This window comes from Pholcus phalangioides, unplaced genomic scaffold (assembly GCF_987345545.1).
Source record: "Pholcus phalangioides strain wild (caught in Gottingen) unplaced genomic scaffold, Ppha-v1.0 ptg000009l_1, whole genome shotgun sequence".
In the NCBI taxonomy this organism is placed as follows: Eukaryota; Metazoa; Arthropoda; class Arachnida; order Araneae; family Pholcidae; genus Pholcus; species Pholcus phalangioides.
Window position 1 is genome coordinate 56,637,288 of NW_028301602.1, and position 17,278 is coordinate 56,654,565.

Below are 17,278 nucleotides of genomic sequence, written 5' to 3' on the forward strand. Positions count from 1 at the left end.
TCCATCTATACTAGCAAGAGCTGCAAATATATATATATATATATCAGGCCCCATCTTCTCAGTTTTCTCCAGAAAATGTGGTGCAGAGTTTTTACAGCACGTGTTTAAGCATTTTACACTGTTATTATTTCTTTTTTTAATTTTTCTAGAGCACCTTCTGCTGTATTTTCGTTACCTGAGTCGCCATACATACAGCAATAATTTTGGTATCAGTCAAGGTGTTGGAAGTTTGAAGTGAACTTGTCCATTTCCACAAAATCGGAAAATGAAATTTCTAGCTTCAAGTGATTTTTAGTAATGCCCCAATGTTTTGAAATTCCATTTTCAACATTGTTGAGGATTCAGAATCATTGAAATTCAAGGAAACCACCAGATCTGATCCATCATCAAAAAAATGACTGATTCCAAACCCGCAACTTTCTTGAAGTAATTTTGAATGGTCTGTTGGCCGACTTTTTGCCATGCTGAACAAGCCATCCACATGGCATCCTCCCCTTGTCAGTAATAGTATCTGCCTATGACAAGATTTATGAACACAATTGGCTGTAATATGAATAACCCTTTCTTATCAGTTTCTTTCACCTCCAGAGAAAAGCAAGATTTGCATAAAAGAAAAGGAATTTCCGTGTTTTCTTCTTACTATCATTGGGATTAGCCTTCGAGAGATAAAGTAATTTTCAAAAACTTTCTGAGACAGAGAAGTGAAAATGCATTGCTTCATTACAGTCAATGCAAGAAATTTTTTAGATACAGAGTTTTTGAGAAAGAGAGGTTTGACTGTATTAAGTTTGTATGAGTTCGTAAAAACGAGCGTTGACTGTATAATGTAGATGAAGGAACTGCAAGACTAACTAGTAACAGGACATGAGAAAAAAACTGCAAATCATTCATTTCAGATTCATTCTGCATCTAATTTAGCTTTACTCTTAATTTGTCTTCTTTTTTTTTTCCATTCCAAGTCCCTGATTATTTTTTCTTGCTCCTTTTTTTACTTTTCATTTATGGATAAACTGCTTTCAATAAACACCATCGGTCCTGGAACCTGGGGTGGGAACGAGGCTGTTTGAGCTCTCACTTCAATAAGCTTTTTGAGGGTGGGGGGCTGAGCCCCCAAAATAATTAATAAATATACAATGCAATACACAAACACCTCCTTGAGTGGGGAGGGGTGTCTCCAAAAAAATTAAATGAAAAACACTAGACTCTTTCATCTTAAAAAAAAAACCATTTTGCCTTATTATAAAAAATCAGATTTAAAAAAAATACCTAATCTTTCTTTAATGATTTCACAGTGGCTGATTTGGCTCTTTTCAGAAAAGAGGGAGAAAACTCTTGCTCAAAACAATGTCCTTTCATGTTAGTTTTTAGTCAGTATATTGTGGGGTTTGCCGTCAAGTAAATACCCGACAGATGGCAGCACGGATACTGGCAGGAGAAAGTCTTTCTGTGAGGACACAATATATCTGTCGACACTACTAATCTACAAACGTTGAGTTGTTCGTCTTCAACCGTTGAGTTCGAAATGTGCCATCGACGCCGTCGCATTTCTCTTTCTGTGTAAATATGTTTTAATAAATAATAGTATTCATTCCCGTGCCGCTCTCGCCTCAGTGGTGACCCCAGGACTCGAAACACGTGCCATCGACATCAATGGAAACGACATTGAGGCCAGGACTTGTGGACAATTTGTGAAGCCAATTCACGTGGGAACTCACATCGTACGTCACCTTCGTCCAAGGATTTATGCCAACAGCTTGGATGTTTACGACAATTGCATGCCGTGAATACTTTTGCTTCTTTCCATTTTATATAAAGTCGAGGTCCTCGCATATATCATTTTATTACAAAATTGTGTATATTGTATCGTACTTTCGCTATCAGCAATATGTCTGTCACTAACGCCGAGGGTGCCGCTGCTCAAATTGATTGTATAGGTCTAAAAATGCCACCTTTTTGACGCCAGAACATCGCTTTATGGTTTTCCTAAGTCGAGGCGTCGTTTCTTTTATCAGGTATCACGAGAGGCGAAACTAAATATGCCGCGCTCATCGCCTCAATCGACGCAGATACTTTATCTCACGTTTCTGATTTAGTTTTCCAACCTCCGGAAACAAATAAATATGAGGCATTGAAACAAAGATTAATCTCAGAATTTGCTGATTCGGAAGCCACACGAATACATAAACTTTTGGGGGACCAAAAAAGTTGGGCAACAACAAACCCTGCTCCGTCAAATGCGAGAGTTGGCAAGGGACAAAATTGACGACAACTTTTTGAAGAACCTATGGCTCCAGCGGTTGCCTACGACCATTCAATCTATTCTTTCCGTCTCCACCGAGGAGTTGACACAGCTTGCCACGCTGGCAGATAAAATCCACGAAGTTACCATAGATTCACGAGTGACGTATTCTCTTGCGACCGATAACGAATCTTCAAATGCTGTTGCCGTGATTTTGCCTCTCATAGTGGACTTGCAAAAACAAGTTTCCAAACTGACAGAGCAGATTAATCATCTAACATTTCGATGTTCATGATCGACCTCTCGTGACCGATGTTCATTTTCTAGGGGCTCCAATATGTCGCAACAACCACGCCAAAATTTTCCATCGGAACTGAACGACGGACACTGTTATTATCATGCCCGTTTCGCAAATTTAGCTCGCAAATGCAGAGATCCTTGCACTTTCTCGAAATCGGGAAACGAGTAGCAGCTGCCACTCAGCAGCCAGTGGGTGGTAGCTTACCTCTTTCCATAAGTCACAGGCTACACGTTTATGACAAGACCACAAATCGTTGATATTTGATCGATACCGGCAGTGATGTAACATGCGTTCCGGTGGGTCACAGCTCGCAAAACCACAATCCCGATCCACTCGAACTGTATGCCGCAAATCAATCCAGGATCAAAACTTATGGTACCGAACTCATTAACTTAGACCTTGGGCTCAGGAGGTGCTTGAAGTGGAACTTTATCGTCGCGCAAGTAGCCGTTCCCATAATTGGTGCTGATTTTCTTCGACATTTCGGCCCATTGGTTGATCTCAAAAAGAAACGTCTGGTCGACTCTATCGCCAACCTCAGCATCTCCGGCATATCTCAAGCTTGTTCCCAGTGTACTGTTCGTGTGATTGACGACTCTTCTCGTTACCATTCCATTTTGAAGGAGTTTCCAGCGTTAACTAATCCATCTGAAACTTTTCGCTCTGTGAAACACAATACCGTTCATTATATTCAGACCACTGGCCTGCCCATACACAGCCGGCCTTGAAGGTTGAATCCACAGGTGCTTGATACAGTTAAAAAAGAATTCGAGTACATGGTAGAACAGGGCATTTGAAGGCCTTCCAAAAGCTCTTGGGCCTCCCCATTACACATTGTGCCAAAAGCTAATGGTGCAATTCGTCCTGTCAGAGATTATCGACGGCTGAATTCACAAACCGTTCCTGACCGTTATCCGATACCTCATCTCCAGGACTTTTCACATGCTCTTCATGGTATGAACATCTTTTCAAAATTAGACATCTTACGAGCATACCACGCTATTCCAGTTAATGAACCGGACATTGACAAAACCGCTATCATCACTTCTTTTGGACTGTTCGAGTTTCCGTTCCTGAACATCGGTCTGTGCAACGCTGCCCAGTCCTTTCAACGTTTCATCAATGAAATTCTCCTAGACGTTCTGAACTGTTTCGCTTACCTAGATGACATACTCGTTTTTTCAGCCGATGAAGATTCTCATGTATCACATCTCCGACAAATTTTTCGACAGCTAGACCAATATGGTATAAAGCTCAACGTATCCAAATGTGAATTCGGAGTGTCTGAACTTCAGTTTCTCGGCCATAAGGTTTCTGCAGCCGGCATTGGACCTCTACCCGAAAAAGTACAAGTTATTCTAGACTACCCGTTGCCGAAGACCATCAAAGATCTGAGACAATTTCTAGGACTTTTAAATTTTTATCGAAGGTTCTTTCCCCACCCTGCACACAAGCAAGCCAGATTAACTGCTTTTCTCGAAGACTCTAATAAAAACAAAAAAAAGGATATACCTTGGACAGAAGATCGACAGGCATTCACAGAAACCAAGCAGCAGTTAGCTCAGGCAACACTACTCGTGCTCCCTAATCCAAACGCGCAGATAGCCTTGTGTGTTGATGCATCGGATTACGCTATTGGGGGTGCACTTCACCAGATCAACAACAATAAACTCGAGCCACTCGGTTTTTTCTCGAGAAAACTGAGTGAGACAGAACAAAAGTACAGCGCCTATGACCAAGAATTGCTTGCTGCGTTCGCTGTTACGAAACATTCCCAGTTCATGCTTGAAGGAAGGCAATTTTACATACTCACAGACCATAGGCCATTAACGTTTGCCTTGAATCAAAAACCGGAAAAAACTTCTCCTCGACAGACACGACAACTTTCCTTCATTTCACAATTTACGACTGACATTTGTTACGTGAAAGGTTCTGACAATAAGGTTGCTGACGCTCTCTCCCGAATAAATGTGATCGAACTTTCCAGCCAAATCGATTACAAAGCAATTGCTCAAGCACAGCCGACTGATCCAGAGTTGCAGACGAATTCTTCATTGCAGCTTCAGAAACGTCTCCTACCTGGAACTTCAACCGAAGTTTTATGCGACATCTCCGACGGAAGAGTCAGACCGTATATACCAAAGGACTTTAGACTACAAGTCTTCAAGGTAACTCATGGACTCTCGCATCCAGGAGTGAAAGCAACGCAACGACTCATCACTGAGCGCTTCGTCTGGCCGTCGGTCAAGAAAGACTGTAAAACATGGGTGACATCATGCATACCATGTCAATGGACGAAAATGCAACATCTCACGGTCAGCGACTCAGGAACATTCTTGCTACTGAACACAAGATTCGACCACGTACACATCGATGTCATCAAACCACTTCCACCAAGCCAGGGCAACCGATGCGCAATAACGATGATTGACAGATTAACACGCTGGCCGGAAGTAGTGCCTGTTGCAGATATCTCGGCGGAAACCGTTGCAAGATCTTTTGTGTCAACTTGGGTTTCCCGATTCGGCGTACCAGAATCACCACCGACAGAGGTCGACAGTTCGAGGCACGGTTATTCCAAGAACTAGCGCAGCTGCTAGGAATACAAAAACTTCAAACGACATCATTTCATCCCCAAGGCAACGGCCTAGTCGAAAACTTCCATCGGCCACTAAAGGCAGCTCTAAAGTGCCAACTCACCAACCGATGGGTGGATGTCTTACCAATTGTTCTCATTGGCCTCCACTCAACCTATCGACCCGAACTCAAGGCCACGTGTGCAGAACTGCTCTATGGTGCCACACTGCGGTTACCCGCTGAGTTCTTGGTTCCGAGCAGCCCACGGATGTCGCAGCACAACACCATGCGTAATATTGCACCCGTTCCTACTGCTAACCACAATAAACTGAAGGTCTTCATTCATCTAGCACTTCAGACATCGACTCACGTGTTTGTGCGCAGAGATGCCGTGAAGCCTCCGCTCCAGTGCGCTTATGATGGCCCCTTTCAAGTCATGAAGCGGACGCCCAAATACTTTGTGTTACGGATTAAAGATAAGCATGAAACGGTGTCCATAGACAGACTAAAGCCAGCATTTTTGCTGCAGGAAGATGTGCTACCACAACACTTTCAGCCAGTGAAAACGACCACCGAACCTACCACTCGTAGTGGGAGAAAAGCCTGATTCACTGATCGCTATAAATCGTGACTGAAGTACTGGTGGGGGAGTACTGTGGGGTTTGCCGTCAAGTAAATACCCGACAGATGGCAGCACGGATACTGGCAGAAGGAGAAAGTCTTTCTGTGAGGACACAATATATCTGTAGACACTACTAATCTACGAACGTTGAGAAGGTGGTGGTATATTTGTCAATGCCATTTAAACAGTTAAAATGTTTCAATTAAATGTTTTGCTGTAGAAAAAAGTCAATTAAAAGAAAACATGATTTTGATTTAAAATTTTTAGATCAATCAAAGCTTTAAATGACAAGACCAAAATTCATTGCGCCCACTGTGAACTGCAGAGAATTTTATATTGGAAGTAACAACTTTCTCTAAGACCCTCTAAAAGATTTTCCTAGAGTTTATGAGGGAAGCAAGTGACAGCATGAAGATTGGAAGTGGTTTTGAAATCAATAACCAACCTAAAATTGAGCAATTGAGAACTTAAAAAAATCAACTGAAATGCCCATTTTGGGCTCAAAATCCACCACCAGGCTCTCCAGGTGGACTGTGATAACTTCTGAATTACTGGACAGCAATAGCATTATCTCAATTCCAGCACCTAATTGAATCATTACCATGACATATAACTGCTGTTATTCAAGCTAAATGTGGACTAAACCATCCTTTCAGCTTACTACAGCACACACTGATTTCTTTCACAGAATTTTGACTATGATCATTACTATGAACAAGGAAACATTTATTTATTTATAAAATATTATATATATAGGCCCTAAGGCCTATACAAGAGAATGCGGTTGAATGAGTCATAGATATTGTTTGATATTGTGCAAAAAAACTAGTGAAAGTGAGGGAGTTGACAACAGAACTGGGGAGTTAGTTCCATTCACCAATGGTATGAGGAAAGAAGCTGTATTTAAAACTGTCAGTGGAAACAAAAATTGGTTTTATTTTAAGGGTATGGTTGAGTCTTCTGGAGATGTAGGAAAGTTTGCTAGAATACCAGAAGTATCAAAGTTAAGATGGCCATGATAGATCTTGTAAGACTGGTTAATCGAGAAATAAGACGAAGAGTAGCAAAGAGGGAGTGTTGAAGATGTTATTAATGTACCATCATTATTATTATAACGAGTTGCGGAATGGCAACAGTATGGCATTCGAATGTCGTTTCGGTTGTTATGGCAACATATGTCTAGGCCGGATGTTTATTATTAAAGTGTCAGTCATGTTCTCATTCGTAATCGATGTAGTCGCATCACTAAACAAGTTTAAACGTTACTATACTCAACTCCATTATTAGCATATTCAAAGAAAATTCTAAGTTTATGAGAAGAAAGAAAGTGTTCAATATGATAATATACAAAACATAAGTAGAATTTTTTTATATAGATTTAATAAATATGTGGTATATGAAAGTACACATTATATCTTACGTTGTCAAAATGTGCAGTGACATCCTCTTTCTCAGATGATCTAAAATGGCAAACAGGACATGCATAAGGCATTTCACTGGGAACATGACAATATTTCATGTGTTTGATGAGCTCAGTTGAAGACAAGAAAAGTTTACAGCATATCAAACACAAGAGCGAAATCTTGGATTGATGAACCTGGAATAAAATATGAAAGAAACTTCAGTGTTCATTTTCAAAATTCTCCCAATTTATCTACATGAAGAATAACTAACATAGGATTTCCTGCATGCAATCTGCAATTGATCACAGAATGTTGAAAGCAATAGTGATTCTTCTAATCACATCAAAATTGTTTTTTAAAATGTTTTTCCTAGGGAAAAAAGCTTAGAGCTAGTCAAAACTTAAGCTAGTCTTAGAAGAAAAAAAAGCTGCAGACATGTAAAGGAACATTATCCAGATTAAAAAATTCAGATGTTTTTTAACGTATAATCTGCTGATTATTAAGCAGGAAATTTCAGATGACAATTCAGCAAAATTCTTTGAAATTTTCTCTAAAAGTGTCACAGTATTATGAAAGCATTTTTAAAAAAGAGATATCTATAGTAACAGCAAAAAACTAACACAACAAATAACAGGCAAAAAAAAAAAAAAATATTGTAAGCCAGAATTTTTGTTTTTAAATGAAAAACACTTTTAAATAAAAAACAAAAAAAGATGAAGTCAAAAAGATAAGAAATAATGAAAAAAACCACAGTAAAAAAAATTAAACATAAAGGTAGCTTACCATCTCTATATGATGTTTCAGGACGCTCTTTGATTTGTACTCATTCAGACAAAAACTACACACATGCATATTTTCTTTCAAAAGTTCAGCTTTGTGGTCTCTAGCATGACGAAAAGTGTGGGCCATCACAGAAACATTGCTGTAAAAATATTCTTTGCACAAGGAGCACTGAAATTTTATTTTAAAAAAATGAAACACAATCAGAAAAATTAGGTTTTACAATAACTGTAAATATTGTTGGTGTCAGCTTTCACAGCTAGCATATAACAAGAAACAGGAACTTGGCAGAAACCTCCAAGCTGTTTGACATTAATCTTCTTCAGTTAATACTTAATATTTTACTTGCAGCTGCAATTTTCACCTTTGGAGGTGAAATTATGACTCGCTAACAACAAGATTCTCTCTTTGTGAGCTACTCAGCTCTACTCCCAGTAGCTTTCTGTTATTGATTGGATCTTGAATGCTGACTCAGGATTGGCTGAGAGAATGTATTGGTTTGTGACTGTGCGATGCCACTTGTCTTCAGATTATTTTAGGAGGGAATTCATGTGCAGTAATTGTGAACTAGACTGGGTTTGCTGACTAAATTCTTCTTTTTGGTTTGAAGTTGTTTCTATGCTTACAAAATTTTATAGCTTCTCTATAGACGCAGGGAAAATAATAACTGTTGGAATAACAAACATTTCTAGATGTCATAGCTCAAAGAATGCAAATTAGGGAGATTTTTGTGTGGATTCAAATTCTGTACAAAGAAGAATATACAAGAGATTTTTGAAAAAAAGTAAGTAGAGATTTTCTTTATGAAAGTATGAATTTGTTAACTAAAAGTAAAATAGCGATTTTTTCTCTTTTTTGGGATAAAAAGTGGCATGTTAGCCATCGCCAATCACACTCATAGCCTACACTCCAATCAAAATCATGCCAATAAAAAACTTCCTTCAGAACTAAAAAAGGGTTAGACTTATAAAAAACAAGATGTATGGTCATCCCAGGAACAAGTTATTAGAGACAATATATTTTGTACTTGGGGAAAAAACAGAGGCAAGTCTTTTCTTCAGACAGCAGGCAACCTACAACACAACACTGATATAACATGACAAATTCAAGCAGTCCCATCTTTACTTCAGAGAATAGATGACAGATGGCAGCATGAACATGAAACAATCGCAACTCGACAACATAAATACGTTAGGGCCACACATACACTCAGAACACGCATTCTCTCCAGGATGTACCAATTCCTTGGAAATTCCATAGAGGAATGTGTACGAGGTGCATGTACGGTTAAGTAGTCTTTTCCTCAAGTGAATTCTTTAGGAATAATGCTTTCCCCAAAAAGTAGGGAATTTTGCAATCATAATCAAAATTCAGGAGATAAAAGAAATTTTTGGGACTCTAGGAAATGGAGAAGAAATTGGATTGGAAGAAAGATGGAGTCTCCCGGAAAATCTGAGACTTGGTAGCTATGAGATATGTTTAGCTATAGCCAACTCATCTTGTTCTAATTCTATTTGTAACTTCTTTAATGTTCATTTAGTCTACTGGCCATGCTTCTCTTCATGATGCCAATGGTCTTTGCAGCACAAGAGAATGGTAGTTTATTGTCTCCCATTACCAGGGTGGGTCCTAGATGTTTTGGTGCTCATTGCCTGAGGTGAGTAATATTTTGCCACCCTTAAGATAAAACCTCTGACAAGAGTTTCCTTTCTTCTCTATTGCAAAATATACAGTGGTTCCCAAAGGTCAGGTCGGAACCCCCTGTAGGTGGTGGGGGAGTCACATTGATTATTTAGGGGTGGGGTGGTGAACTTTTTACCAAACCATCCCACAATTTAGACTATTTTTGATGCACATGCATCTTTTAAGGTTTTTACATATAGATACATATATATATATCCTGTCTCTCCCCCCCCCCCCCCCTTAGTATAATTTGACTATTTTCTTTTTCTCATAAAAAAGCTGAAAATATCATTTTTCATAATTGAAATTATGTAAATCGTGTATGTCTATCGATTGAAGTTAATGCCATGCTCATTATTGTTAACTAGATACAGCCGCAAATATTTCCTAACCATAATCGACAATTATGCAAGAAAGGTTACAGTTTTTCCTATCAAGAATCTTCAGTCAAACATTTCAAAGTATTCGAATGTAAAGCCTTTGTAAGTATCCCAAAACAAAAACAGAAAAAATTTGATTCAAAAGCAAAAATTGGTATTATGGTTGGATATGCCCAGCGAACAATGGATATAGAATTTGGATGTTTAAATCTAATTAATTGGTTGAAACATCAAATGTTCATTTTGATGAAAATATTACTGGTGTGGATCCAGTGATACTGGATCTCGATCGTAAAAGAGTAAGTTATTATCACTTCAAAATGAATACTTTTGATGACCAATACTATTCCAGTTCTGCGGACGAAAATTCTGAAGTTCAATCATCAACTGAAGAGAGATTCAAAAGTTCAAAATCGGAAGATGAACTGCAAACTCGAATTTTAAGGTTGGAAGATGAAGCACAAATCCGAGTTTCAAAACCGGCGGGTGGATTGCAAATTCAAATTTCAGCCACATCTGGCATTACCCCTTGTAGTGATGTTAATTGGATATGGAAAGCTGTCCCTCGACCTGACAGATAACGTGTTGACAATTATTATGGAATATCAGGAACGAGTATAAGGTTACGTTCACATCAGGATGTCGAGAAATATTGTGAAAGAAACAAGATAAATTAGGATAAGAATGTTTTTGATTTTGGAGGTAAAAACAAATTTTCAGGGAAAGTGGAATTCACCAAATTCGAAGCTAATCACACTGATGTAAAAATTCTATGAAACTTCCATGAAGCCATGAAATCTCCTGATTCATCTGAATGGCAAAAGGCTATGGATGCGGAAATGGATGTTACGAATGAATATGAAGTGTGGACTTAGGTTCCTCAACCGGAGAATACCAAAATCTTGGAAAATAAATGGGTTTACACAGTGAAAAGAAATGAAAAAGGAAACATTGGAAGTTATAAAGCTAGACTTGTAGCTAAACGCTACAATCAAATCAAAGGTGACTCTTATGAAGAAGTATGTAGCCCCTGTGGTCAACTTTACACTTGTGAGAGTATTTTTCACTTTCTTAGTAAGTTGTCTTGGATGGCTTCATTATCAATTAGATGTCAAATGTGCATATCTTTATGCGAAATTGAATTTTGAGGTTTACATGAAACAACCATTTGGTTTCATTGACTCTAACAAACCTCATTATGTCTGTCGCTTGAACAAAGCAATTTTTGGTCTACATCAGAGTGGACGTGAATGGTTTTTAGAATTTGATTCTGTTCTTAGATCTTTACAATTTAAGAAATTAAAATGATGTTATTGGGTCATTCAATTTTCAAATCACCTGGCAAAATGCCAAAATGAAACCCATAGTCTCAGACTTCAATGATTTTATTTATTTTTTGCTTTTACCATCCTTATTAACCGTGTGAAATATTATTTGCATATCTCTAAAACTTTTTGAGAAACAAAATGTTGAAATTTATTTTTAAAAAAAATGATGCCGATGATGCGAGGCTCAATTTTTAAGCAGCATTGTTTGAGAAAATAAATCATAACTTTTTCAATTTTCAATATATTCAAATGAAATTTTCACTAAAGTGTTCACAAAAGCAAAGAATATGAATAAAAATAGTTCATACACTTACATTTGAAATTTACATGCAAAAAAATTATGTAAACTTTGTTTTTGTGGAATTTTTCATTAGAAAAAAATACAATTTTTCTAACATATTTTTAGACCAGAGAGAGGCACAGCAGCTACCAAAACTCTTATTTAAATTTCTCCAAAATATTATGAAGTAGAAGACTGGAGAAAAAAAATAATGATTTTTTTACCGCTAGTATACTTATTCTGGCTCTCAACACAAAATTTATGGAGATAAGACTGGATCGCTTCGATTTCAAATCATTCAACTAGATACTGAAATGCAACCCATCATCCCGGATTCCAATTATTATTTTTTGTTTATTGCTTCTACCATCCTTGCTGACCATGCAAAATTTCATGTACATATCTCAAAAACTCTTTGAGAAAAAAAAATGTTTTCTAACCCCATGAATGACGTCTCTGAGGCTAACCATTCAAGCAATATTATTTATGAAAATATATCATAACTTTGCAGATTTTCAATACATTCAAAAGAAATTTTTACTGAAATGCTCACAAAAAATGCAGATTATGAATAGGAAAGAAAATTAAACCTTAGAGCAAAAAAGTCATTTAAATTTAATTTCTTGATTTTTTTGTAAAACAATTTTGTAAACTTTTTTTTGGATGCACAGCATGAATTTTCAGTTTTTTTTAAATTTAATCCTATCAAATTTTATATAGTCTAAGAAGACTATAGAAGAGTAAACATTATTTTTTGACAGCCAACACATTTGAGTAACAAAATGCAATTGTACTTATATTACTACATTAATTATATTTGTACATTTTTTGACTTGATATAATGATTCATGCTTAATAAAAAAATTTATATTTTATTTTTTATGTGCGCTTATACAATATTCACTAAATTAAGTTTCATGAGTAGTTAATGCAATAATTCAAAACATTTAATAAATTTTAATTCTAGGATTAAATGAATTCATGAAATAATTAGAATAATGTAATGTGTCAAATCAGAGTTGGTGAAAAAAGGTTTTTGGTTTAAATTCATACTTACAATAAATTCATTTATTGTTAAATAATTTAACAATAAATGAATTGTAAAATTTAATAATTTTACAAAAAAATCAAGAAATTAAATTTAAATGACTTTTTTGCTCTAAGGTTTAATTTTCTTTCCTATTCATAATCTGCATTTTTTGTGAGCATTTCAGTAAAAATTTCTTTTGAATGTATTGAAAATCTGCAAAGTGATGATATATTTTCATAAATAATATTGCTTGAATGGTTAGCCTCAGAGACGTCATTCATGGGGTTAGAAAACATTTTTTTTACTCAGAGTTTTTGAGATATGTACATGAAATTTTGCATGGTCAGCAAGGATGGTAGAAGCAATAAACAAAAAATAATAATTGGAATCCGGGATGATGGGTTGCATTTCAGTATCTAGTTGAATGATTTGAAATCGGAGCGATCCAGTCTTATCTCCATAAATTTTGTGTTGAGAGCCAGAATAAGTATATTAGCTGTCAAAAAATCATTTTTTTTTCCCTCCAGTCTTCTACTTCATAATATTTTGGAGAAATTTAAATAAGAGTTTTGGTAACTGCTGTGCCTCTCTCTGGTCTAAAAATATGTTAGAAAAATTGTATTTTTTTCTAATGAAAAATTCCACAAAAACAAAGTTTACATAATTTTTTTGTATGTAAATTTCAAATGTAAGTGTATGAATTATTTTTATTCATATTCTTTGCTTTTGTGAACACTTTAGTGAAAATTTCATTTGAATATATTGAAAATTGAAAAAGTTATGATTTATTTTCTCAAACAATGCTGCTTAAAAATTGAGCCTCAGAAAAGTCATCTTCATCATTTTTTTTTATAAATTTCAACACTTTGTTTCTCAAAAAAGTTTGACAAATGCAAATAATATTTCACACGGTTAATAAGGATGGTAAAAGCAAGAAATATAAAAAAAATCAAAATCTTTGACCATGGGTTTCATGGCTGGGTAATTTGACATGGAATGAATGACCCAATTGTGTGTATATATTTGGAACAAGTGTATTATTATTTTATGTTGACGATATTATTATGTTTGGAAAATCAGAAAATGATTTGAATCATGCTAAATCTCTTTTGAAGAGCAAAGTTGATTTAAATGATTTAGGTCCAACTAAAAAACTGCTATGTGTGTTGAGTTCATTGAAGAGGATGGTAAATTATTTATTCATCAACACCAATATATATATAAAACTTGTGATATGTATTCTAAATATAAATATCCTCACTGTTCTTTACCTATTGCTAAAGTTGTATCTGAGTATTTGCAGGCCGGTTGATTTCGTTCCAGGGGTGACCGCAAATACGAAAAATCCATAAATAACTCAAACCTTAAATTTTGTTTTTTTAGGCATCTCATTTTTATAGTATCTGCTTCGTGTAGAAGAAGTTGAAGTTGGGGGAGGGGGAATCCAGTGCTTAAAGGTGATGCTTTCTGTAAAAACAACACAATGTTTTTCTTTTAGTTGTTTCTTTTGAATAATAGTTAATTTGTCAGAGGGTTCGTAAGAAGGGTTCCTTTACCAATATTTCTACGTGCAAAAAAAGTAACACAGATGGGTTTATTACATGGAAACAATCTATTGTCATTAAACTTAAGAAGTCTTTGCTATGTTGCCCATAATGAACTGGCTTTCTCTATATTTCTCAATCTTTTTTATTTTCATAAAGGTGTCGCTTCGATTTACGAAGCAGTCAGTTTGATTAATCCCTCCTCTGTAGATTTCTGAATTGCTATTAACTAATTCCTTTTATCTCTACATGAATGAACCCTTCTCCATCAACAATCCAGAAAAAGTGTTTCATAGTTCAAGCTTTTCCATTGTTTTGTTCATACAAAATACTGAGAGATGTGACATTATTTCATCAATACCTCACAGGTTGAATAATGAAGACTATAATGTGCAAGTTATGCAATATATAACTTTTTTTTATCACACCCACAGAAAAACAGCACTTTCTACATGAGAGACAGGTGAATCCAGGTCTATATAATAGCAGGCATAGCTACAGCAAGAACGGGAAACCAAGGAAATGAAGCTAACAACTTTGTCCACATTTAAAATTTTCCTTGTAAGATTTTCACTTTTAGAAACATTTAATAAATATTTTCAGTATAAAAATTTTTCTTGTATAAAAATTTTCAAAAGCACCAGAAAATTCTTTAAAGTGGGACTTTTTGAGAATGTTTAATTAACACATACAAGTTGTATTTTGTTCTGAATCGAAAACTATTACACACACTTCAACAGTATGTTCCAAAAAAACTCGAAAGAGTTTATAAATACGAAAACCGTGAATATGAAATTTGTAAATACCAAGGGCGACTGTACTAACAAAACTTGACTGTCCAGCCACTGCTGATCAAGTAAATGAAATGAGCAATCTTCCTTAAAGAAATGCATTAGGTTGCACAGCATTCATTGCAAATTGTACACATCCTGATATTTGTTATGCTGTCAATGTATTATCACAATTTCAGGAAAATCCAGGTCAGATTCTAAACATTTTATGTTGAATTCATGAAATGTCAAAAATTTTAAATTACATTCTTTTTCTGATTCAAACTCTGCCTGCAATAGGAATGACAGAATTTCCATGGGAGGAATGATCATGTTATTGGATAATTTAAACATAAATGCGTCAGTTTATCAACTATGGAGGCCGAATATATATCATCAACTGAATGTGTAAAAGTGCTTATTTGGGTGCAAAATATTTTATTTGAATGCAAAAAATTAGAAGTTGATTTTGTTGTATATTATGACAACCAGGCCGCATTGATTTTTCATTCTCACCCATTGAGAACAACTGTTCAAAACATATTGATGTAAAACATGATTTTATAAAAACCTTGTAGAAAAAGAACATTTTAAATTGAAATATATCAATACCAAATGTAATCATGCAGATTATTTTACGAAACCTATCTTTCTAAATAATATGAAATTATTACATGAACTTTTGTATGAAAGCATATGGCATGAGGGGGGGGGGGTGACTGTTAAGGAAACAAAAAAAATTCTTCATGCCTTATGCAAATGATGGATTGCACTAATCGCCAACTGGTCGACTTCCATGAGAGGAAAGAATTTCCTTGTCTATAAAAGATTGTTTGTTCTGGATCTGAGTTCTTTGTTAGTTCAATATTAGTCTGATGTCAATTCAACTTCTGTATACACGTTGTTTCAAAAGTTTATTTTTTGCCATGCTCATTACTGTATATTAAAATTAACTTTATTATTCAAATTTGGGTTCTTATTGAGCGACACTGCACTAACATATAAAACTTGCAGCTTAGATGATGGTGGACTTATGCCTACTGAAGACCCAATGCTAACAATCAAATTGATATGTGGAAGCTGGACAATGTAAAAACATGGAGACTGTGATTAGCTGATTCACTGCTATTCAAAATTTTATATTCCAAGATTATTGACAATCATTTGATTAATTGATGATTGCTAGATTCTTTATGTGATGGACTATACATCATCATCTTATAATCCTGTTTATAATTTGATTGCTCATTGGCATTTGTTGTTTAGATTTTAATTATCTGTTATATGATTTCAGATTGACGATTGTTTATATACATATTTTATTTTTCATTGCCTTTGTCTGAGGCGAAAATGTTTTGTTGTTTATAATAAAACTTTCCAGATACACTCATCCTTTGGGAAAGCTTTGATACCTCTCTGAGATGGGAAGCGGGGTGTGTTATGTTGTCCAGTCTTCAAATGTCAAAGTGTGTAGCACCACTGCAGGCAAAGGCAGTTTCCAACCTGCCATTGTGAATTTTCAACAGCACTACAGGTCTTGTTAAAAAAGAGCATAAATTTGGTTCCAACTGACCAAACTGAGCAGGTATTGCTTTGGTTTCAGGATCAGAGGTTGGACGCTGTGCTTTAATTACTCTAGGCCAGCGGTTCTCAACCGGTGCTCCGCGACCACTCGAGAAAAATAAACAAAAAAGCCAGTTAATTTGAAAAAAATAATTATAAATTTTTTGAATAATGACAATAAGTTAGTAACTTTGACGAATGAATAAAAAATAGGACTAAGGAGCTCCGCCATAGAATATATATACCAGAAAGGGCTCCCAGTGCTCCTTTCTGCGGAATTGACATTTTTTTGAGCCATCCTGCAGAAACTACATTTCTTTTTCTGTGGAATTGACATTTTTTTTTGAGCCATCCTGCAGAAACTACATTCCTTTTTCTGCTGAATTGACATTTTTTTTGAGCCATCCTGTGGATACTACATTCCTTTTTTCTGCGGAATTGACAGTTTTTTGAGCCATCCTGTGGAAACTACATTCCTTTTTCTGCGGAACTGACATTTTTTTTGAGCCATCCTGCAGAAACTACATTCCTTTTTCCTGCGGAATTGACAGTTTTTTGAACCATCCTGTGGAAACTACATTCCTTTTTCTGCTGAATTGACAGTTTTTTGAGCCATCCTGTGGAAACTACATTTCTTTTTCTGCTGAATTGACAGTTTTTTGAGCCATCCTGTGGTAAGTACATTCCTTTTTTCTGCGGAACTGACAGTTTTGTGAACCACATTGCTTTGTTTTGGGGTAAAATCTATGTATACCATGTGGGATCTTGCGGGTTTCTG

The 17,278-nt window shown here is 35.8% G+C and overlaps 1 protein-coding gene across 3 annotated transcripts in view; it reads right to left on the reverse strand.

Moving 5' to 3' along the window:
- The window catches only part of LOC149083349 (uncharacterized), a 148,463-nt gene that overhangs the window by 25,662 nt on the left and 105,523 nt on the right, over positions 1-17,278 (reverse strand). For all 3 annotated transcript variants that reach the window (XM_089236597.1, XM_089236598.1, XM_089236599.1), the window contains exons 22-23: positions 7,926-8,093; positions 7,160-7,336 (exon numbers count right to left, since the gene is read on the reverse strand). In XM_089236597.1, coding sequence (XP_089092723.1) covers positions 7,160-7,336; positions 7,926-8,093 — 345 coding nt within the window. The remainder of the gene's footprint in view (positions 1-7,159; positions 7,337-7,925; positions 8,094-17,278) is intronic.